Raw genomic sequence first — 21,398 nt, 5'->3', positions numbered from 1 at the left:
TCCTGAAGCTGAACGCCAACTGACAATCCATGAGCCTGCTTCCACAGAGGCTCATGAAGCTGAAGACTTTCCAGCAGCTGATCCCATCGCTGCTGAAGATGGTGCAGTCCTTCCTCAGCTCGAGAACAGCGAACTCATCAGCATTGGTCGTCCACTGACGCCAATTGCATAGGATGCTTCATGGGCGGATCGCCCACAAGAGGAAGAAGACTATGAGGCCCAGCCAACTCCAACTCCACAGGCGTCGCCTGCGTTGCGCAGGCTTCGCAAAGGTCCAAGGCCTCAAGTCTCTGTTGAAGACATTCCGGCTGCATCAGCCATGGAATAAGAAGTCCCACAAGTTCCCACTCCCCTGTCCCACCAAGAAGCAGTTCTCAAGGAGAATGTGCTTGTGACCGACCCTCCAGCTCGTCAAGTGGAGGATGAAAATCTTGCGGCTGCCACCACCACCAATGAAGCTAATGTGGAGCCCTCCCCAACAAAAGCATCAGAAGACAGCGAAGCCACTGATCCCACCACTTCTGTTCCTGAGTCTGCTGCCGGTCCCCGGTTCGACTATCATGTTGAGCATAGGCCTCAGGTACAGAAGCCAATCCCAAGATTACCAAGGTTCCCAGGTCCTGCATCAGCACTTGGCTCCTTCAATATCAATGGCTTCAGAGCAGACAACACATTCTTCGATAGCTCCAGGAACCCCTACTCAAGGGAAAGGATATCATCTGATCGGTTCTGGAGCTATCCGCAACGAAGCTATTACTCATGCATTCTTTACAACCAAGGTCGCATCTTCCCACGCAAGCGCCTTGACATTGAAGCTATAGCTGGTCTGCCCTGTCTGGAAGAAGCTTTGGATTGCTTCAAGGAAGTTGGACTGTTGCCATTCGTTACTGACCAAGAGCATTGGAATGAAGAGTTGCTGCTCCAATTCTATGCCACACTTCACATCCGCGGGTACAGCAGAGATCCGAAGACTTGGGTCCTGGAGTGGATGACAGGAAACATTCATCACGAAGCCAATGCATTTGACATCATTGAGCTCACTGGTTTGCCCACTCCTGGCGATCTCTATGAGCATGGCTGTCAGCTTCATAGTGAAGCTATTGAGAGCATCTTTCAGAAGCCTGAACCTGATATGAGTCAGATGCTCAGCATGATGAAGCCATTGCCCCAAGATGCTGCTTATCCCACGGAGTTCTTCGTTGAAGACCTTGAGTATCTACCAAGAACCATCTATCACATCATCAGGCGAACTCTCTGGCCCATCAAAGGGCACTCTCCAAATGCCAAGCTTGAGGGTGCAATGAAGACTTTGGTCTTCTATATTCTTCATGGAAAATGCTTCAATGCACAGGACTTATTCATTCGCCAACTTGCTGCATCAGGCTCTGATCTGTTTGGCTTAAAGTTCTATGCCCCATGGGTAATGCGGCTAATCAAACTTCACTCCGCTATCTCATATCAGCCATCTGCTCGCAATCATCGGATTTTTCTGCCTAATGTGGATATCTCTATTGAAGCCATCTATCCTGAGCCTGCCAAAGAACCTCTAAGTCTTCAGAATGCAGAGCATCAGAGTTTCTCTCAGAACATTGAAGGAGTTGAAGCAGTCACACGTGTGTATCCTTTGGCTGGCACTACACGTGCACCACATCCTGCGTCCACTGAAGCCACTGATAGTACAACTGCTCAACGACTCAAGAAGCGCACTCGTGTTCTCAACAACCGAGAGCTTCTTGTGGCTCTTCATCAGAAACAGGATAGGCATCATGACTGGCTGAAGCGTCAGATGCAAAGCCTCTTGGTGGATGTTAATCGCATTCGCAATCTTGCCACCAAGATGCTTTTGTTGCTCATGAAACCTCTCACCGCACATGGAAAGGGCTAACGATGATGTGTTCTGAAGATGATCTTCAAGAGGATGGCTTCACTGAGCGATTCAAGTTTGACTCCACACCTCCTCGAAGGGCTGTGCTGCGACGAACTCCCTCCCTTGAAGACTCTGAGTTCTCTTCCTCTGCTGCAACTGTGACTGCCAGAGTTATCGAGGATGAAGACGATGCTACTTCACCGCCACCTCCTTCAGCACGCTTCGACTCTGCTCCAAGCTCTTCAGCACCACCAAACACCACCAACGACCCTGCTACTTCACCTACTCCTCATGGGAACGAGTAGATGCTCTATGTCTTCAAACCTTTTTGGTCCTTACTGACAAAAGGGGGAGAAGCATATGAGGTTGATAGTCTTCAAGCGGGTCTATATGGGCGGGTGCTTTATATTTTGCTTCGTGCTTACAACTCTCGTTTTGCTACATTTGGTTTTTTGAGTTGTAACACTTAAACTCAATGGTCGTCTGCTACTTATCTGCCACCTTGTTTTGCGATGATAAATTCCACATGTGCGACGATAAATTCCGCACTTAGATCATTCTGAGGACGTCCATTTTCCATTATGCATGTCATTATCTTCATATACTTTCACATGCATAGTGGATTGTCATCATAAGTTGAAGTGGATCTCCGCAAGTACAACCTGCCATGTGCATTTGCATTCCAAAAGCAAATTAATTATATGCACATCTTCAGGGGAGCCCTTGCAACTTATGAAGACAATTCCTTATCCTTTACAATTCCACAGATTATATTCCCCGTTGAAAACTTCAACTAGTTTGTCATCAATCACCAAAAAGGGGGAGATTGTAAGTGCATCTAGTGCCACCCCTAGTTGGTTTTGGAGTATTGACGACAAACCTAGTTGAGGGACTAATGTGTTTGTGAGAATTGCAGGATAACACAGGTAGAAGTCCCTCATTGATTCAATTTTTCCTACCAGAGATGACCCCTAAAAATGTATGAAGACATTAAAGTCAAAGGTGGTATATGAAGATATTCACATTGAAGACTATGACAAGAGAAGACACCAAATGAAGCCTATGGAGCTTGAAGACTTAGATCTTTCGTAGTTCTCTTTCTTTTGTGTTGAGTCATAGGAACCACCGTACTGTTAAGTGGGGTCCAAGAGAACCAGTCAGAATGACTGAAGTGATGCCTAACCAAAACCTATGTCTTCGAGTGAAGACTATGAGAGCGAATCTTGTCCAGAGTCGGACAAGTCAGCTTTGCTTGCAGCCCAAGTAAAGTTGCCGTGTAAGTTTGAAATCTGGCCGTTGGAACACGTGTCAGTTCCTTAGTGACCAGGGTCATTTTGGACAAATCAGGTCGGGTTGCCAAGTGGCTATAAATAGCCCACCCCCTACAACCATAAACGGTTGGCTGCTCAGATTCAGAGTACGGCTTGTGTCCTTTGAGAGCAACCCACCTCGAAGCCTTTGAGAGAGAATTCCTTGCGAGGATAAAGCCCTAACCACCCAGAGCCAAAGAGAATTAGGCATCACTTAAGTCTTCTTGTCTGTGTGATCTGAAGACTTATTACACTTGAGGATTGTGCATCCTCCAACCGGTTAGGCGTCGCGTTCTGAGCATCCAAGAGACATTGTGGATTGCCGGTGAACGAAGTCTGTGAAGGTTTGGGAGTCTACCTTGAAGACTTACCAGAGTGATTGGGCGAGGTCTGTGTGACCTTAGCTCAAGGGGAATACGGTGAGGATTGGGTGTCCTGAGCTGCGTGTTCAGTCCGGGACTGTGTGTCCTAAGGTTTAAATACCTAGCCGCCCCAACCAGACGTACAGTTGTCACAGCAACTGGAACTGGTCCAACAAATCATTGTATTCAACGAGTCACTGGTTTCATCTTCCCTTCCCTTTACTTACTGTTACTCCTTGTGAAGTCATTGTGTGTTTGCACTATCTTTTGTCTTCACTGAGTGACTGCGTGTTCTGTCTGGCTTCACAATATCTTCCTACCTGATCCTTACTACATTGCTGCTATTAGTCATTGTGCTTTCACTCTATTGAATACTTGAATATGGCTTGCCTAGTGTAGTCTACCTTCCGCTGCAGGGTATTAGGTTTATTTCTATCGTTTGTCTTCATAACTCCCACATTTTGAAGACTTACATAAAAATCGCCTATTCACCCCCCCCCCCCTCTAGTCGATATAACACACTTTCACAACGGAAGCCATGTCAACCGTCTCACCATCTTCATTATCATTATCATCCTCATTGTACTCTTCTTGTGCCACCAACCCCTTGGGAGGAGTCTTCTTGGTGAAGTTGTTCTTGTTTGGGAAGGACTTGGCCTTGTCTTTTCAGATAAGCTTGCCACCATTGTCTTCCCTTTTCTCGTATGGGCACTCAGCAACAAAGTGGCTCACATTGCCACAATTATAGCATGTCCTCACACATTGCTTGCCCTTGGCGCCGCTTGAGTTGTTCTTGTTGAAGTTGGGCCTTGAGTTCTTCTTTCTCCAAAATTGCCGTGAAGCGAGAGCCATGTGCTCATGATAAGCATATTTGGTATCTTCGGGGCAACACTCCTCTTCTTCCTCTTCACCCTATTCTTCCACACTAGCCTTGGCCTTCAAAGCAAGGTTGGGCTTCCTTGCTCGTTGAGAATGCAACACCGCATTGTCAGCGGTCTTGTCCAAGATCCTCATTGCAACAAACTCATCCAACACTTCACTTGAGGACAAGGCGTGAAAGTCCGGTCTTTGACGGATGACGGAGGACATGGCCTTGTGGTAAGGCATAATGGCCTTGAGAAACTTGCGCTTGATCCAATTGTCATCCGTATCATTGCTCCCATGATCTCGGAGTGAGACCGCGAGAGTGGTTAATCTCCGGTAAAGCTCTCGAGGTTCTTCATCTTCATTCATTGCAAACTAATCAGCTTCATCTTGCACCACTTCAAAGTTTGATCTTGAATACTTGCGCTTTCCTTGTAAATGGAAACAACATGTTGCCATGCTTCCTTGGCCACGATGAAAGGATGGAGATGCGCAATATCTTTGGGCGGAATTCCTTCTTGGAGAATGAAGAGAGCGGACTCGTTGAATTGATGATCCGTGGCTTCTCTAGGAGTGAAGTTGCTTGGGTCGTGCGGGTAGAAACCTTGCTCAATAATTCTCCAAAGATTAGTAGAACTATGATTTAAATGACGTTTAAACCGATAGACCCAAGCGGAAAAATCCTCATTTTTCACAAGCTTGGGAGGAGGACCAACATGATTCGTATGCATGGAGGGAACCGGTCCTCCATAAGTAATAGGAGGTTCAACATGGGCAAAGATGTCATTTCCACTTCTACCACTAGTCAAAGAAACTTGATCACTAGTAGCTTCCCCCTTGTTGGAGTTAGCATCTGTCACCTTGTTAGTGGGATCGACCACTTCCAAAGGTGCGGCGAAAACTTTAAGACCGTCAAGAAAATTCTTAAGCATGCCTTTGACCTCGCCGTCATGGAGGTTCTCAATGTGTCCAAGGCCACATTGAACTCCTCACAAGATACCGAGATCCCCCATCGGCCTCAGACAAAGGGGGACTCGCACCGGGGTGCTCCTCCACCTTGTTTGTGGTGTCAACCATACTCTTCGGGCGGCAAAGTCCTTAATAAAGAGACGAGGCTCTGATGCCAATTGAAAGGATCGATATGGTTGATTGGAGGGGGTGAATAGGAAACTAACAATTTTTAGATTTTACCAAATTAATCTTAGCATCAAAATAGGTTGTCTAGATATGCAACTAGGTGAGCAACCTAAATGATGCAACAACAAATAGCACACAAGCAAGCAAGGGATACAACACAACATAAGCTTGCACAAGTAAAGGTAAGAGATAACCAAGAGTGGAACCGGTGGAGACGAGGATGTGTTACCGAAGTTCCTTCCCTTTGAGAGGAAGTACGTCTCCATTGGAGCGTTGTGGAGGCACAATGCTCCCCAAGAAGACACTAGGGCCACCGTATTCTCCTCACGCCCTCACACAATGCGAGAAGCCATGATTCCACTATTGGTACCCTTGAAGTCAGCGACCGAACCTTTACAAACAAGGTTGGGGCTCTCTCCACAACCGAATTGGAGGCTCCCAACAAAACCATGGAGCTTCACCACAATGGAATATGGCTCCGAGGTGACCTCAAACGTCTAGGATGCTCAAACACCCAAGAGTAACAAGATACGCAAGGGATTAGTGGGGGGAATCAAATTTCTCTTGGTGGAAGTGTAGATCGGGGCCTTCTCAACCAATTCCTAGAAAATCAACAAGTTTCATTGGCTAGGGAGAGAGATCGGGCAAGAATGAGCTTTTGGAAGGCAATGGAGCTTGGGGGAAGAGATCAACCCTAGGAAGAAGAAGACCCCCCCCCCTTATATAGGGGAACCAAAATCCAGCCGTTTTCTGCCCAGTCCTGCAGCTAAGCGGTACTACCGCTTAGGCGGTACTACTCCGCACAGGCCTATAAATACACAGAGTGTATCTATGGTAGTGCCGGTGGAGCGGTACTACCACTGACCCGGGCGGTACTACCGCCTTGGGTTTTAGACCTGGAGAGGCTGCGGTAGTAGATGGTGCTAGGGGCGACAGTACCATGCCAAGCAGTACTACCGTCCTAGTGCCGCTCTACTACCGCTTGGGGCAAAGTGGGAACAGAACCTTGCACAGAAGAAAACCCCACAAGCGGTAGTGGAGACGGTAGTATGAGTTGTAGTACCGCGGAGCGGTACTACCGTTCTACTACCGCCCTAATACCATGAATTACAGATCGACAACCGAAAGTTGCAAGCTCGGGGGAACCCTAAGCGGTAGTGCCACGGAAGTACCATCGGTACTACCGCATAAGCGGTACTACCATGGGCACTAGTGGTACTACCACTGGTAAGATGCTGAAAACAGCACATAAAACATTGGAAAGGCTCCAAAGAACGGAAAGGAGGTTGTGGGTGCATATGGGGTTGTGTACGTGTTGATTCCACCCATACCTTTCCGAAGTGGACCCCCTCTTAATAGTACGGCTTTCCTATGACTCAAATCCACCGAAAAGAACCGTATAGAACCGCCATCTTTGATAGGCTTTGAGGGGCATCGAAACGTCAAGTGTCTAGACATGAGATATCTGAAATGCTCAATGCACACGATTGGTCCGCAAAAGCATTGTCATCAATCACGAAAACCACTTAGGGAGAAATATGCCATTTCAACCTCTTACTCCTCCGGCACTAGTTCATCGCAACCCCATTGCAAGATCCAGTTATACAGAATGCTTGCAAGAACAAGCTTAACCTGGGTGGGGAAAGTGTGGCTTCTTATCCAGGATCTTAAACATATTCTTTAGAGCTTCAAATGTCCTCTCAACAGTAACTCTAAGACTGAAGTGTCTGAGATTAAACAGTTCATGTGGAGTCCTAGGATAGTTCCTACCAGAGAACTCATTCATATGGTACTTGGTTTTCCTGAAGGGTGGGAGAACACTTGGCCGACATGCATAGGCAGCATCTCCTAGGTAGAACTTGCCATCGGCGATATTGATGCCATCAAGTCTAGTATGCTAGAACTTAGATTGTTAGCATCATGCGCTAATCTTTCTTAGCCAGCCAACACATATGTGAACTTCAGATCGAAGTCAATAGCAGCAAGAACATTCTGACTTAGAGTCAATACTAGAAACATGCTCAAACGGAGACACCGCAACATTGGAAACAACTACAACCGCATTCTATGTGGACAAGCAACCGAGGAAACAATTGAACATATGATATTCCACTGCCAATTCAGCAAGAGTTGCTAGGACAAAATCAACATCACATGGCAGGGTGTTGGATCAAGACTCTCCATCATTGAAGAGACATAATCTACTTGGGCCAGACCAATGTTCCTGGAAATATTCCTCCAAACTGCATGGAGTATTTGGAAAGAAAGAAATAATAAAGATTTCAGAAGTATATCTCCAAGCACCACGTCCTAGCTTACTAGATTCAAAGAGGACTTTATTTCACTCCAATACATAGTCAAGGAGTCAAAGTAACCTTTCATATTTAGCTTCTTAGAAAGCATCTCATAAAATTTTGTAATTACTTGACAAATGCCTACTAGAACTGGTGTTGGTTGATTAGTTGTTTCAACAACCCCCTCCCCCTATGTACTTGTAAATATCCTTGTTAATGAAATCATGTCGTAGAATAATTGTTCTACAGTCACAGGGTCAAAAAAAGAATATTCTGACTTGTGTAGTGCTTTCTCCCCCTGTATGTTGCAGATTGTGACCTGAGCACTCTAGTAGTGACATGAGTATCATCTATTGCCCCGATGCAATCCTGAAATGGCATTACAAGATGGTGTTATGGCTATAGGAGAACAATAGAAGCATGTCAAGGCATGAACCATGCTGTCAGTGCTCACCTTGAAATATGGATATCATCTTGGGCTGCTGCGAATCTTGCTAGGAGTCCGGCCGATTGGTGACCTGATCATCTCTCCTCTGAGTTAGCATACAACACTTGCCTGAAGTACCAAGAAATGGTCTTCATTGATCCCCTGAACGTGTTGGGGATAAACCTGAACCTCTGGTTATAGCCGGCAACATGGAGGAACATGGCAACTTGCTCTTTCGCACTAGTGTAGATGCTATCTCGTAGCAGCCCCTTGCTCCTGAAGGTCTGCACAAGCCTGGTGAAAGGTGCTCTTTTCATTCTTAGCATCCACAGAGCCTTTGTGTCACTGCAATTGTAAATGTAGTTCAGATTCGCCATCCTCTCCTGATATCGGGTTAACATGGGAGCATAACGAATGACAGGCTTGTCACCATGACGAACATCTCTCTTGTGGATCAACATGAGGCATGTCTGAACCACGGCTATCAGCGTTGTTGTCTGAACTACCAATTTTGCCCGTTCGTCCATAACCTAGGCGACATCAATGGTGCGGTGAGCAATGGAGAAATCGATCCTACACCTTGCCTAACATAGGGGGAGGGGTTCCAAGTTGCTTAGCGGCTTCGAAGATGACGACGGGGAAGGGGAGGCCATGGCTGAGTCGAGGAGGACCGGATGGTGGCCAAGAGTAAGGGAGGAAGCGGCTCCTGCTGCCGGCTGGAGAGTGATGTTGCCGCCTCCGTCGCCGTCGCTTGCATAGATCTGAGTCATCATCGTCGTCGGTGCTAAGAACAGAGGAAGTGCTTGTCCTAGAGCTACCGGTGGCCGAGTAAATGGGACGGTGAGGCTAGATTTCACACCATCCCGCCTCGACCGATTTCCATCCCTCGTCATCTCCACTCGATTTCGCCTTGCACTGTCACGTGCGCGCTACATCCCTTTTGCGCCGCACTTAGCCTGGCTCGCTGGAAACTGCCGATTCGAGGATTTCCAGCAAACCAGGCTCTGAACTGCTTTAAGGTTCATGCCGATGCGAGTCGGTCCACCCTATTTGCAACCAAACGTGTTTTTTTGGCCCAACCCAGCTTGGTTGGAGATAATGCATGCAACCAAACAGGTCCTGCATGTATATGCAATACGTCCTGCACAACCTGCGGCAACTGGTCCTCTTGAGCTGGTCAGCTGGAAACATGTAGTTATGGAGGTATATTACGTGCCATCATCAGTGGATTGTTGTGAGAGGCAGAAGCCTTGGCTGCTCATGAATGAAGCTGTTCGAGGCCTCCACACGCTATATTACACTGAATGACACGGACGTATAGAAAAGAAATGCCTGACATACGAATCACATTGCCAGCAAAGGCCCATGGGTCGCCATCGATTCACACGCGACGGCCGCCGATCATCATGCAGACCCTGCCTTCTTGGCCTCCTCCGCGTACAGTGCCTTGATCTCCTCCACGTCGTCGCTGCTGCCGAGGAATATCGGCGATCTCTCGTGGATGTCGGTGGGGATCAGGTCGAGCGACTGCATTGCATCGATTCACAACGCAGAAAACCAAGTGTCAACATGCATACTGTCTTTCCCGCAAAAAAAAAACATACATACTGTCTGTTGCCGGACATGAAATTCTGGCCAGCGAAAGAAAAAACAGAGATGTTTGCATGTTACAACAACACATACCCGTCCTTTGCCTGTGAAAGACTGGCCTCCAGCCTCCTCCATCAGGAATGACATGGGGAACACCTCATACATCACACTGCAAACACAGCAAATTCAGGCAACTTCAAAAGAATTGCGTGCAATTGGACGTGCTGCTTGAATTGTGCGCGTAGGCGCTGGCGTACCGGAGCTTTCCGCTTGGGCTCTTCTTGTCCGCGGGGTACAGAAATATGCCGCCGTATAGCAAGGTGCGGTGCACATCAGCAACCATGCTGTGAACCATCAGGAATGCAGTGTTATATGTTGTGACAAGAATTATACAAGTGGTTGCTACATTCATTGTTAGGGAGAAGCTTAAGTATGTGAGGCAAATTGTTTCGTCAGGCAAGCAAACTGAAGATTCACTCACCTGCCGATGTATCTAAGGGATTTAGGTGATGAACCATCCGTGGGGTACTTGCACTTCTCCACGTACCTGTTAAATATTTTGTGACATGTTAGCTGGAGCTTAAGTATCTGAAGGAAGTAATATTACTCCGAAACATAAAAGATCACACACTTTGCAGTAGGCGTGTCCCAGTTCTTGGCGTTCCCTTCATTAACCGAATAGATCTTTCCTTTCGGCGGTATCTGAAACAACAGAGCATACAGATCTTTTGAGTAGTATGCCTCTAGGTGAGTTTTCAGAAAAGTAAATGAATCCTATTAGCAGTGTCACACAATACCTTGATATCTGGATGAGTCATTATGAACTCCCCGAGAGAGGGGTCAAGCGTGAAGCCGTTGACACCATTTCCAGTGCTCAGGACAAGCTGCAGACAATTAGCGTACACAGGCCAATTCAGATACAGTCACACACGATTTATCTTGCTTGTGCAACACGAGGTCAGGGAACTTCGATTAGTTACCGTGCAGGAACTCCCATACATGCAGTATCCGGCAGCAATCATGTCCTTCCCAGGCTGCAGTACTTCCTCCAGAGTCACGGTGTCTTGGTTCTTGATCATGTAGATCCCAAAGATCTGTAGAGCAAGAAAATCCATGTAAGAATAAGAAATAAACTGTCCATGTAGCATGTTTCTATGAGCATATTCCCTGCGAGGCTGAGACTTTGAAAGGGCAAAAAGGAAAGTAAAATGTGACTTCCCATAATTGTGCGTGTTCCGAACAACTTTTTGGGTTTGATGAAATTTCTTGTGTGCTTCCCTTACCGTTCCGATGGAGACGCCGCAGTCGATGTTGGAGGATCCATCCAGGGGGTCAAAGCAGACACAGTACCTGATGGAAAATGAAGATCCGCGCATTTCATCAGAAACAAACAGAGGAAAATTTGCTCCTTGACCACATCAAAGGTACGTGAGCAGAGCATGGAGGAGTCGGAAGTTTTTTACGCACTTTCCACGGAGCTTAGGGTCCACGAACGTCGCCTTCTCGTCCTCCTCGGACACAAGAACGCACTGCGTATATCCGGTCGTTCGCACAGCAAAGCGTCACAAAGCAGAACGAATCGGCAAAAAAAGGAAATGGGACGAGAGATAACTCATACGGTGCGGCCGCTGCTGACGAGGGCATTGACGAACACCTCGTTGGAGAGCACGTCCAGCTTCTTCTGCTCCTCCCCCTGAGGAACCCACGCCAATAGGCAACCATCATCATACTTTCATTCTCACAGAAGAAAATTTGAACCAAAAAAGAAAGGAAAAAGAAAAAGAAAAACAGCTTGCCTGGACGTTGGTCTCGCCGGCGAGGCCGGTGAGCTTGGCGAGGCCGGCCTTGTTGACGGCGGAGGCGACGAACTTGCAGCCGAGGACGATGTGGGAGAGGAGGATGGTGAGGTCGCCGCGCGACTCCGGGTGCCGGCTCTGCTCGTTCAGCACGTGCCGCGTGATGGTCATCAGGTCCGTCCGGAACGTGTCCGCCGCGTGATCCATCTTCCTTCTCCGACGCCGACCCTCTCTCCCGTTCGCTCGCTCAGCTCGTAGGAGAGTTGGTACGTGTTGCGGGCTTTGCTTGCAGCGCAGGCCCCGGAAGTGAGCGATCTATCTATGCCCGAGAGGTACGGCGCGGGAAGTGGCCGGCTGCGAGCCGTGACGTGACGCGCGGCGTGGTGTTTTGGTAGGTAGCGCGGGGAGAAAGTGAGGCTGGGAGCGGAGGGGCTTGGGGCTCCAACGGAATGAGCGCCCAGGCCTATCCCCTCTATCCGCGATGGCTGGTAGCACGGTGGCCGTGTGCGTCTGTGGCCGTCGCGTGGTGAGGTGATGGGAGTGAGAGGAGGGCAGGGCTTTGTCCCGCGCACGCACGTTACCGTCCCGCCGGAGTAAGGCGCCAACGCCCGGCGCAAGCGGAGCGATCAGCGGGACAGTGACGACGTTTAGCCGTAAACTGAACCCCGACGTGACGGCGAGACGGTTTTGCCACGGTCGTCAGCGGCAGTTCGCACCAAGCAAAGCTTGGGGTGTTGGAAGCTGTTATTGCGTTCAATAACCACACAAGAGGAGCTTTGCTTGATGGCCTGCCCTTCACGCGTAGTACGTGGAATATCGTAGCGCCTTTTTATATTGAAAAACGTGAAATATCCTGGGGTAACTTTTTTCAACCATATACGTGGTATATACTCCTACCAGGCTCAGCCCCAAGTGGCTGCTGCCGCTTGGCCTCAACGCTAGCCTGGTCAGGGGAATAGCTGCTTTTTGCTATGTGACTTCAGGTCCTGGATTCGAATGCGTTTTCGTGGTCCAGTCAAGACTTGCAGAAGCCACTAGCGTAAACTTGACGCTGTCGATAACTTATGTCAACGGAGATAACGTGCCATTTATAACGTTGCTTACATACAATAATAAAAGTTGCGTCCAGGAAATCAGCAAAGGCATTTGCATTTGACACGGCATGCATGTTGACCATTTGACACGGTATATGCATGTCGCTAGCAGAAAATACTCCAACATAAATAAACTTGTAATAAAATCAAGGAAGCATAGTACAAACAATCTTCAATCGAACATAAATTACAAGTAGCAACCAGTGTTCCAACATACTTAAATTAAGAGTAGCAACGGTGCTCCAACATACTACTTGAGAACTGAGATATCAACAATCTATTGCAGAAGACAATTGATGTTGGCCATTGCTAAGGAGTATAGCGCAGGGAGAAACCATCTAGTCCGACAAGTGATGTTAGTTGCTATTCAAAGGCACCACCAAAGAATAACAGATTTACAGTATTGATCCCAGCACGTTTTCATGAGCAATCGGACTTACGGTACAACACAACGATATTGGGTTGATTTTCTTTCTGAAAAAAGGAGTAAAAAGTGTCCTGAGAATTATGCAGGTATAATTAAAGGTACAAGGAGCATGTATGAGGGTATCAGCATCTTTGTTGGAAAACAGCATTAACCTGGAGCCTTCCAAGAAAGATTGGAGGATCACAGTTCAAGCTTCAAAGTATAGTACAACAACTGTTTGTTTTCTTCGCCTGCTTGTAGAACATCTGAAAAGGACAGGGTAAACATCTATCAGGAAAACAAACATAGTGATAACTTCAATAAGACAAAGCATTGAAATGATCCGTAACACTAAAATCGTGATTTTCAGCAAGTTACAAGGGCACGTCTGTTTTATGACTGAAAAAACAGTAAAGCCTAGAAGAACAGGACCTGGTTATGTAAAAAGAAAAGAAGTGCCTTAAGAGCCCTTTGCAAATATGTACATTATATACTTTAACAAAAAGCATTCTGGAAACTGGACAGCATTCAGGAAATTATTCAATATTACAGGCAAGATATTGCAAGTGCAGCATTAGAGCAGTTTCGGGCATTGTCGTAAAGAAATTGGTGAGTGAATGATGTAATAACAAGATTTATCTTATTATACAAACCACACATGATAATATTAGCATCACATATAGCAGATGACTAGAAATAAATATCCATGGGCAGTGATCCCTTCGTACTAGACAAGTAAACTTTACAATCTAATGGAGGCGCCTGTAGTAAAACAATGTGCAGGCTGAAAGACAATGCCCATTGTAGCTTGGAGATAAATAACAGTAACTGGTAGCAATTTTTCACCATGTCTTGAGTAAAAAAGGACCCCTCAGGTAAATAGCAAATAAAATAAATATATGCTTACCTGTGAAGCAGCACTCAGGTCTGAGCTTTTTTCAACCAAGCTATCCAATCGCTCTCCTCTTTGAAGGACATTCTCTATAGTTTTATGCTGTTAAAATTATTCAAGCATATACAGAGCATATCAGCAATGGGTTGCTACCACACACAAAATAGCATGATATCTCCAGTACAAGATGGGATGGTGAAGATCATCTTTACAGGGAAAGGCTGGCCTTGCACCCATTGTGTATGGTGCAAGTAAGATGGTAAATCTGTAGATCTCTAAGCACGTAGAAAAATCAGATAATTAACACTTACTAGGATAATTTTTGTTTCATCCAAGTCCCTCTGAATTTTTGTTAACTTGTCAGCCTCTGCAGGATCCTACAAAATGGGATGCTTCATTATTAATGAGAACAAGTTTGTCATGGGTTATGGCAAGTTCCACAGTGAAAATGACAAGTAGAGTAAAAGCACACTGCAAATTGCAAAATCACACTAATATGTCCAAACATAGAACCCATTCCTAAATGTGTGGAGAACATAGAACCCATCCCAGAGAAGCCACCACGGAACACCGCACCAGCTACTTTTTCTTTCAAAAACAGACATACAACCACAAGATACAGCCCATTCCTTAGAAAATTAGAAGCCACCCCAGCACACCAAACTTGTATCTGGCCATCTTTTTCATCATAAAACAAGAAGGCAAGAACGATACATGACACGATACAATGGATATAGCAGAATTGTAAAATAGACAACTTATTACAACTGTAGTTGCACCCTCCCTCTCTCTCATTTTCTCTTTCTGTGGAGTATATAGGATAAATAGACCAGTAGTAAACATAGAGCATTATGTTACCTCCTAGCAATGAACACACAAGCATACAAAACCTTCCATAGATGATTATACCTGAAATTTTGTCAAAGCTTCCATCAGGAAAGGCCACTCTTGAGTGGAATCTGCTGTGGCGGCTTTCCAAGCATCCCCAAAAGCCTTCTGGTATTCATCAAGTACCTTCATAAAAAACATCGCATCAACAGCTAAGTATCACCCAAAAACACTACTATGGAAGAACTGCTCTATGGAACTTATTCAGTTATGACAGTACAGAAAATATTTGCATGACCCCAATAAAATCATGATTATTATCTAACTACACGCATGAATGTATGTCAGGACTCAGGAGAAAAATATATTTGTTTAGCAAAGACTGTACTCCCTCCGGTCCTTTTTACTCTGCATATTAGATTTCTGTCAAGTCAAACTTTGCAAAGTTTGACTAAATTTATGTTAAAAAATACCAACATCTACAATATCAAATATATATACTATGAGACTACATTTCATAATGAATCTAACAATATTGATTTGGTATTATGAATGTTGGTACTCTTTCCTATAAATTTGGTCAAAGTAGAAATAGTTTGACTTGGGACAAAACTTATATGCGAACTAAAAAGGACCGGAGGGAGTACATGGTTTATCAGCGAGGAAGCAAACTGCATGACAACAACGTGCATATGTATGCATCTCCTGACTTACACAAGGTACCGAGTATGTCTATCGAAGTAGTATGATTAAGAATTCTAAGAAAAATTGTGCTAGCGCGGCCCGTCCAGATGTTTCTTTGTAGCTCCGCCACTCACTAGGGATTCCTTTTCAATAATGCCAAAGCACTTCTCTAATGTTGAGGGCAATTATATATACCAGCCTAGCGGGAGCTTATAGCATACAGTGTGCAACCATGGATGCGTAACGTCAACACTTGCGTAACGTCAACACTTGCATGCTTTCTGTTAATAATTTTCAAAAAGTCTGTATCTGGAAGCATTCATCAGAATAAGAACATAGAACAGGAAGATCAAATCCTGCATTGGTAAAAATTGATACTAGGCCAATCACGAAATACATAATACATGAGTTTCAACAACAACGATCTATACCTTATTCAGAAGAGAAAATGCACTTCGTACAGGATAGTGGTCATCCATAAATGCCACCACGCAGAGGCCATTTCTGTTGTGTGAGTGGACCTTGTACTCTGCAAAGAAACGGCAAAGTGTTTGCATGATTCGATCTCACAATTACATACGCGAAAATGAATTTGCTCAAAGTCACTAAAACGAAAAGGAGCACTAGCAATCAATTGGAGATACAAGGAATAGGAGCAGGTGGGGCTTAAATTACGCCGTAAGCACCGAAATACTAGGTCAAATCCACCAAATGCAAATTGTCGATATTGTCACATAATCATGAATCAGTATGGACAGAGAATCACAAGCCTACAGCGCTTCTTCAGCAACAAAATCACTTTGCAAGTGCGAATCCTACAGCACATCGGATGAACTACCAGATAGGGCTACAGGCTACTTTGCAGAGATCATAACTTATGTTGGCCTTGCTCTAGGAATCAAACTACCGTAAGACCCGTGGCAGAAGACTGACCGCCGGAAAAATCAGTCCAAACCCAGACCCCGGATCTGAGCATCGGATCACAAAGTAAACTAGACCTAGAGAGCAGCGGCAAGCAGATCTGAGGAGGGGCGTTTACCTTCGTGCTGGACGGACTGGCGCTGGCCGGGCTGGGTGCGCTGGGCGACGGTGCGGGCGACGAAGACGATGAACTCCCGGGCGGCGCCGCGCTGGAAGAAGCCGAAGTGGCTGACGTCCGTGGCGTTGGCCAGCACGAGCGCCTCGGAGCCCTGCCCGCCGCTGGAGGAGGAGCCCCCGACGCCCCCGGCCGACGGCTTCAGCACGACGAGCGCCGTGATCTTCATCTCCGCTCCGACGAGGCTGCTAGATCCGCGGCGACCTTGGGCGGTGGGTTGGATGGGTGGGTTTGGACGGGAGATCGCCGCGCGGAAGTAAAAGAAGCTTCTCCCCTCCCGTTTCCTACTTTGCTGGATTCGGTCTCACCCCCACGACGTCGACAAGTCAATGACAGCGGGCCAGCCTTGGGCGGCCAGCGTTGGTTTTCAGCTACTACTGGATTCCTTCCGCCAACCACCAACAGGAGGCGGCAAAGAGGCAGACGCGGAGAACCTGGAAACTTCCAAAACAAAATCTGGGGAACAAATATGGAAGATATCTCAATATGGAACAACATAACCACGGTGAGACGAAAATCATGACGCGGCGATCCTGTTCTTCATCTCCATCAGCGTAACACCATCCGAAAATTAAGAAAAAAATCCAGAATTAAAATAGAGTGGAAGACGAAGGACGCAATCCAATGACGGAAGGGGCTAATCAACGGATGAAGATTATTATGCGGCAGTGGTGCTCTTCCTCTGCTTCACAGCACGAACAGCATACAGCTAGACAACGAAACTGAAGAACAGAAAGACAGTACACATCCAACAGAAATGAGATTCAGAAAAACGAACACTGAAACGAGATTCATATGAGGATAACTGCACTCTTCATTGATAATTCATCGCAGCAAGGGGCTACATATGGCAAGGCAACGACGAGAGCGGACAGGAACATGTTAGCTACACCACCAAGCTCTAAGACCGGAACATCACAGCACGACTCTCTGACAACGCACGCACACGGCGACCGCTGCTCAGGCCCTCTCCCCGCGGATGCGGCGGGCGAGCTGGATGTCCTTGGGCATGATGGTGACGCGCTTGGCGTGGATAGCGCAGAGGTTGGTGTCCTCGAAGAGCCCGACGAGGTACGCCTCGGCGGCCTCCTGCAGCGCGGACACGGCGGAGCTCTGGAAGCGGAGGTCGGTCTTGAAGTCCTGCGCGATCTCCCGCACCAGCCGCTGGAACGGCAGCTTGCGGATCAGCAGCTCCGTGCTCTTCTGGTACTTGCGGATCTCACGGAGCGCGACGGTGCCGGGGCGGAAGCGGTGGGGCTTCTTCACGCCGCCGGTGGCCGGGGCCGACTTGCGGGCGGCCTTGGTCGCCAGCTGCTTCCTCGGCGCCTTGCCTCCGGTCGACTTCCTCGCCGTCTGCTTCGTGCGCGCCATTGCTTCGGGGTCGGGGAGGGGAGCGGAGGCTGCTTCGGTGGCTGCTTGCTTGCTTGCTTGGGGGATTTGGGAGCTGGGTGAGATGGGATGGAGAGGATGGGGGTGGTTATGTAGGGGAGGAGCCGGCGGGAGACTGGGAAATTTTGGGAGCTGCGGCGGGGACGAGTGGAGGGAAGATGGATTTGGGGCGTTCGATCGGTGGCGGGTGGACGGCCGAGATTGGGTCTTGGGGTGGAGCACGCGGATCGTGGGGTGCGATCCGTGGGAAGGGGATTGCAGATTTCTGATTGGCTGCGGTGGAGTCACGCGGATCGTTGGCCCGGGTTCCTCGAAAATTTTAATTTTTTTCAGCTGGAGGTTCCTCGGTTCCGACTGGATGATCTGACTGTGGGTCTTGTAGTACGCTGTAGCGTTTCTTTCTTTTTTTTAAATAGTTGTGGCGTGGTAGCGTTTATAGTGAATGACGAGTGGGTCCAGACCTTTTTCCCAGCGTCATATTGGTTCCTGGGAGTTTCAAACAAGAACTCAAAATTTATCTTAAAAGTTTTACTGACCACTGGTTTGTAGGCTACAACGAGAAAAATAGTGCTCCAGAAACAACAAAAGATGAGCTCATTTGATCTGCACATTTTTCATATATCACGTATGAAAATACATATTTGGTGAAAATTTGTATGCATATAGTGGACATTTGTGTGTACATGTACAGTTCTTTTCCACGGTAGTTTGGTGTCCATAGAAATGTTTTTAATTCTTTTTCAAAATAAATCTCTATTCTTAATGGACGACTTGATGAATAGTCTGTGCGGTTTAATTTTGCTGGGTTTTTTCGTCATCCTCCCATCTCCGGTTTTTTTTCGTCATCCTCCCACCTCCGTTAACTTGCAACCCTCCCGCGAAAAAAAACCTAGCGATTCCCCGACGTTCCTCCTGACCTAGCGATTCCTCCATATCCCTCAAAAAAAAAGCCCCCCGACCTCCTCTCGGCGGCCGCCCCATCTCCTCCCCAGACCCTGGCTCGCCCCGCCCCCACCTTCTCCCTCACTCTCGGCGTGCCCGACCCCCAACCTCCCTGGATCCGGGCGCCGCCCCGCCCCCACCTCCTCCCTCGCTCCCGGCCGCCCATGCCCTCCCGGCCTCCTCCCGGCGCACATGCCACCGCCCCTGCTCCTCCCTCCTTCAGGAGGGAGCATCGCCGCCCCTGTTCTTCCTTCCCCCTGTCGGCATGCGCGTCGCCGCCCCTCTGGCCGTCGTTGGCATCCTGCTCGAGACCGTGGGCCCGAGAAAGATGGAGACAATGGATGATGGGAAGGTGCAACGGCTGCCTCGTGATGACCTCGTGGGAGTAGACGGTGACAAAGACGATCAACGAGGCTGCTACTGGTATGTGCTTGATTTACAATTTGTGAGGAATTGAGGTTGAATACCAATATACACACATACAGCAGCAATGGTTGATGATAACAACGGCCTTGTAGCTTCGGGTATGAGATTAAGAAGACTCACAATTTTTACCTAATTGTAGTTTAATGTTGAAGGGTTCATTAGCTGTGTGGAGACCTTTTATTATGGTGATGATGACAAACAAGATCAAGCTGTCAATTTTGAATTAAAGAAGGATCATTTGCAAAGAAGCTTGCGAGGAGTTGTCAAAATTTTGATTATAATGCAGGTATGCATTCTGATTTTGTGAAGTCTAATTTATTCAGTATATATTCAGAATTTATGCAATACATTGTTAACTTGATTCTGTGCTTTAATTCATAGCATCTTGGTGGAGGCTCTATGGAACTGAAGCACCAGCTCTACAAAGGATGGCTGTGAGAATCCTCTCATTGACATCAAGTTCTTCAGTCTGTGAAAGGAATTGGAGTACCTTCGAAAATGTTAGTCTCCTGACTCTCTAATCTCACATCTAGCTTGATTAGTCCATCACATGTCAAAACATTCCCTGTTCTTAATCCTTATGTTTTTTTCCTGTTGTAGATACATACGAAGAAAAGAAATAGGCTAACTACAGAACATCTAAACTCTCTTGTGTTCATACAATTCAACTCGAGAATGATGGCCAAGAAACAAATGGTCAAGGAGAAGAAGATCACTGATGTCCTCTTATCCGCTGAAACTACTGAAGCTCAAGGTTTTCTTTTTGAGGGCGGATATGATTATGCAGAAGTCATCTATATGGATAAAGATGAGGAGGAGATGAATAGTACAGGGATGTCAGGGAGTGGCATTGGAGAAGCAATGGGAGGCGATGAACTGCTCGAGCCACGTAGAAGTGCGAGACCAAGACAACTTTATGAAGAAGAAGAATTTGATTCTGAAGAAGAGGAGTTTCATGATGAGGAGGAGATGCATTCAGATGAGGAGTATGGCTATTGATAATTGAGGAGACCCAAATGAACGGGTGTCTTTTCTTAAGTACTTTTTATATATTATATCTTTATGTCATTGAGTCAAACCATTTGTGTGTGCGTCCATGTGGAATTTCCCTTTTTGACTTGTGAGAGAAGTCCTCCCAATAAGATTCTAGGAATTAAAGAACTTCATTTTGATGTGTTAACTCATAATTTATAATGCTATGCCAATTGGGTTTGGGTGATGTTTGCCTCTAATCTATTTGAATATTTGATATTTCTATGGGCGTGCTGCCCCATTGAATAGACTATATTTAGTTCTTCACATTGCCTGATGTATGTTATTTTTATCACTACATTGTCTTTCTAACCTGCTATGGTACAAAGTCTATCCTTTTTATCACCACATTGTCTTTTCTAACCTGCTATGGTACAAAATTTACCCAAATAATTATCCTCCTAACCTGCTACCGTACGAAACGCCTTGGGCCACTTAGGCTACGCCTAGGCAGGCAAGGCGCTAGGCAGAGGGTCACTTCCCGCCTACCGCCTAGCGCTTTTTCCAACCTTGGTTTTGTTGGGGAACGTAGCAGAAATTCAAAATTTTCCTACGCGTCACCAAGATCTATCTATGGAGAAACCAGCTACGAGTAGAAGGAGAGTGCATCTACATACCCTTGTAGATCGCTAAGCGGAAGCGTTCAAGTGAACGGGGTTGATGGAGTCGTACTCGTCGTGATTCAGATCACCGATGATCAAGTGCCGAACGGACGGCACCTCCGCGTTCAACACACGTACAGCCCGGTGACGTCTCCCACGCCTTGATCCAGCAAGAAGAGAGGGAGAGGTTGAGGAAGACTCCATCCAACAGCAGCACAACGGCGTCGTGGTGGTGGAGGAGCGTGGCAATCCCGCAGGGCTTCGCCAAGCACCATGGGAGAAGAGGAGGAGGGAGAGGGGCAGGGCTGCACCAACGAGAGATCAAATCGCGTGTTATGGGCAGCCCCATGCCTCAATATA

At 47.0% G+C, this 21,398-nt stretch overlaps 3 protein-coding genes across 3 annotated transcripts; all 3 read right to left on the bottom strand.

Annotated features, from left to right (window-relative positions):
• Positions 1 to 9,443: 9,443 nt before the first annotated feature.
• On the bottom strand, positions 9,444 to 12,082 carry LOC123062712 (fructose-1,6-bisphosphatase, cytosolic). The gene is made up of 11 exons (XM_044486349.1): positions 11,648 to 12,082; positions 11,470 to 11,544; positions 11,319 to 11,380; positions 11,135 to 11,201; positions 10,832 to 10,945; positions 10,649 to 10,735; positions 10,483 to 10,553; positions 10,333 to 10,398; positions 10,109 to 10,195; positions 9,945 to 10,020; positions 9,444 to 9,788 (listed from the first exon to the last, which is right to left on the bottom strand). The coding sequence occupies exons 1-11, from the start codon at positions 11,852 to 11,854 to the stop codon at positions 9,666 to 9,668; spliced, it is 1,035 nt and encodes a 344-aa protein (XP_044342284.1). The 5' UTR covers positions 11,855 to 12,082; the 3' UTR covers positions 9,444 to 9,665.
• A 1,238-nt stretch (positions 12,083 to 13,320) lies between these two features.
• Positions 13,321 to 16,986, bottom strand: LOC123062713 (VAMP-like protein YKT61). The gene is made up of 6 exons (XM_044486351.1): positions 16,591 to 16,986; positions 15,983 to 16,080; positions 14,949 to 15,053; positions 14,351 to 14,416; positions 14,055 to 14,141; positions 13,321 to 13,413 (listed from the first exon to the last, which is right to left on the bottom strand). The coding sequence occupies exons 1-6, from the start codon at positions 16,814 to 16,816 to the stop codon at positions 13,363 to 13,365; spliced, it is 633 nt and encodes a 210-aa protein (XP_044342286.1). The 5' UTR covers positions 16,817 to 16,986; the 3' UTR covers positions 13,321 to 13,362.
• A 457-nt stretch (positions 16,987 to 17,443) lies between these two features.
• Positions 17,444 to 18,110, bottom strand: LOC123062714 (histone H3.2). The gene has a single exon (XM_044486352.1). The coding sequence runs from the start codon at positions 18,016 to 18,018 to the stop codon at positions 17,608 to 17,610; it is 411 nt and encodes a 136-aa protein (XP_044342287.1). The 5' UTR covers positions 18,019 to 18,110; the 3' UTR covers positions 17,444 to 17,607.
• Positions 18,111 to 21,398: the final 3,288 nt, after the last annotated feature.

Source organism: Triticum aestivum, chromosome 3A, assembly GCF_018294505.1.
Source record: "Triticum aestivum cultivar Chinese Spring chromosome 3A, IWGSC CS RefSeq v2.1, whole genome shotgun sequence".
NCBI classification, from domain to species: Eukaryota; Viridiplantae; Streptophyta; class Magnoliopsida; order Poales; family Poaceae; genus Triticum; species Triticum aestivum.
The sequence above is the reverse complement of the archived record's forward strand: the minus strand, read 5'-3'. Positions and strand labels throughout refer to the sequence as shown.

Coding starts and splice junctions, on each gene's coding strand:
- LOC123062712 (XM_044486349.1), bottom strand. CDS start 11,854: ATGGATCACGCGGCGGACACGTTCCGGACGGACCTGATGACCATCACG. Junction 10,554..10,648: donor TGACTCATCCAGATATCAAG/GTATTGTGTGAC, acceptor CTGTTGTTTCAG/ATACCGCCGAAAGGAAAGAT. Junction 9,789..9,944: donor CTTTCACAGGCAAAGGACGG/GTATGTGTTGTT, acceptor GATGCAATGCAG/TCGCTCGACCTGATCCCCAC.
- LOC123062713 (XM_044486351.1), bottom strand. CDS start 16,816: ATGAAGATCACGGCGCTCGTCGTGCTGAAGCCGTCGGCCGGGGGCGTC. Junction 14,417..14,948: donor AAGCTTTGACAAAATTTCAG/GTATAATCATCT, acceptor CCCATTTTGTAG/GATCCTGCAGAGGCTGACAA. Junction 13,414..14,054: donor ACCTGAGTGCTGCTTCACAG/GTAAGCATATAT, acceptor TGTCCTTTTCAG/ATGTTCTACAAGCAGGCGAA.
- LOC123062714 (XM_044486352.1), bottom strand. CDS start 18,018: ATGGCGCGCACGAAGCAGACGGCGAGGAAGTCGACCGGAGGCAAGGCG.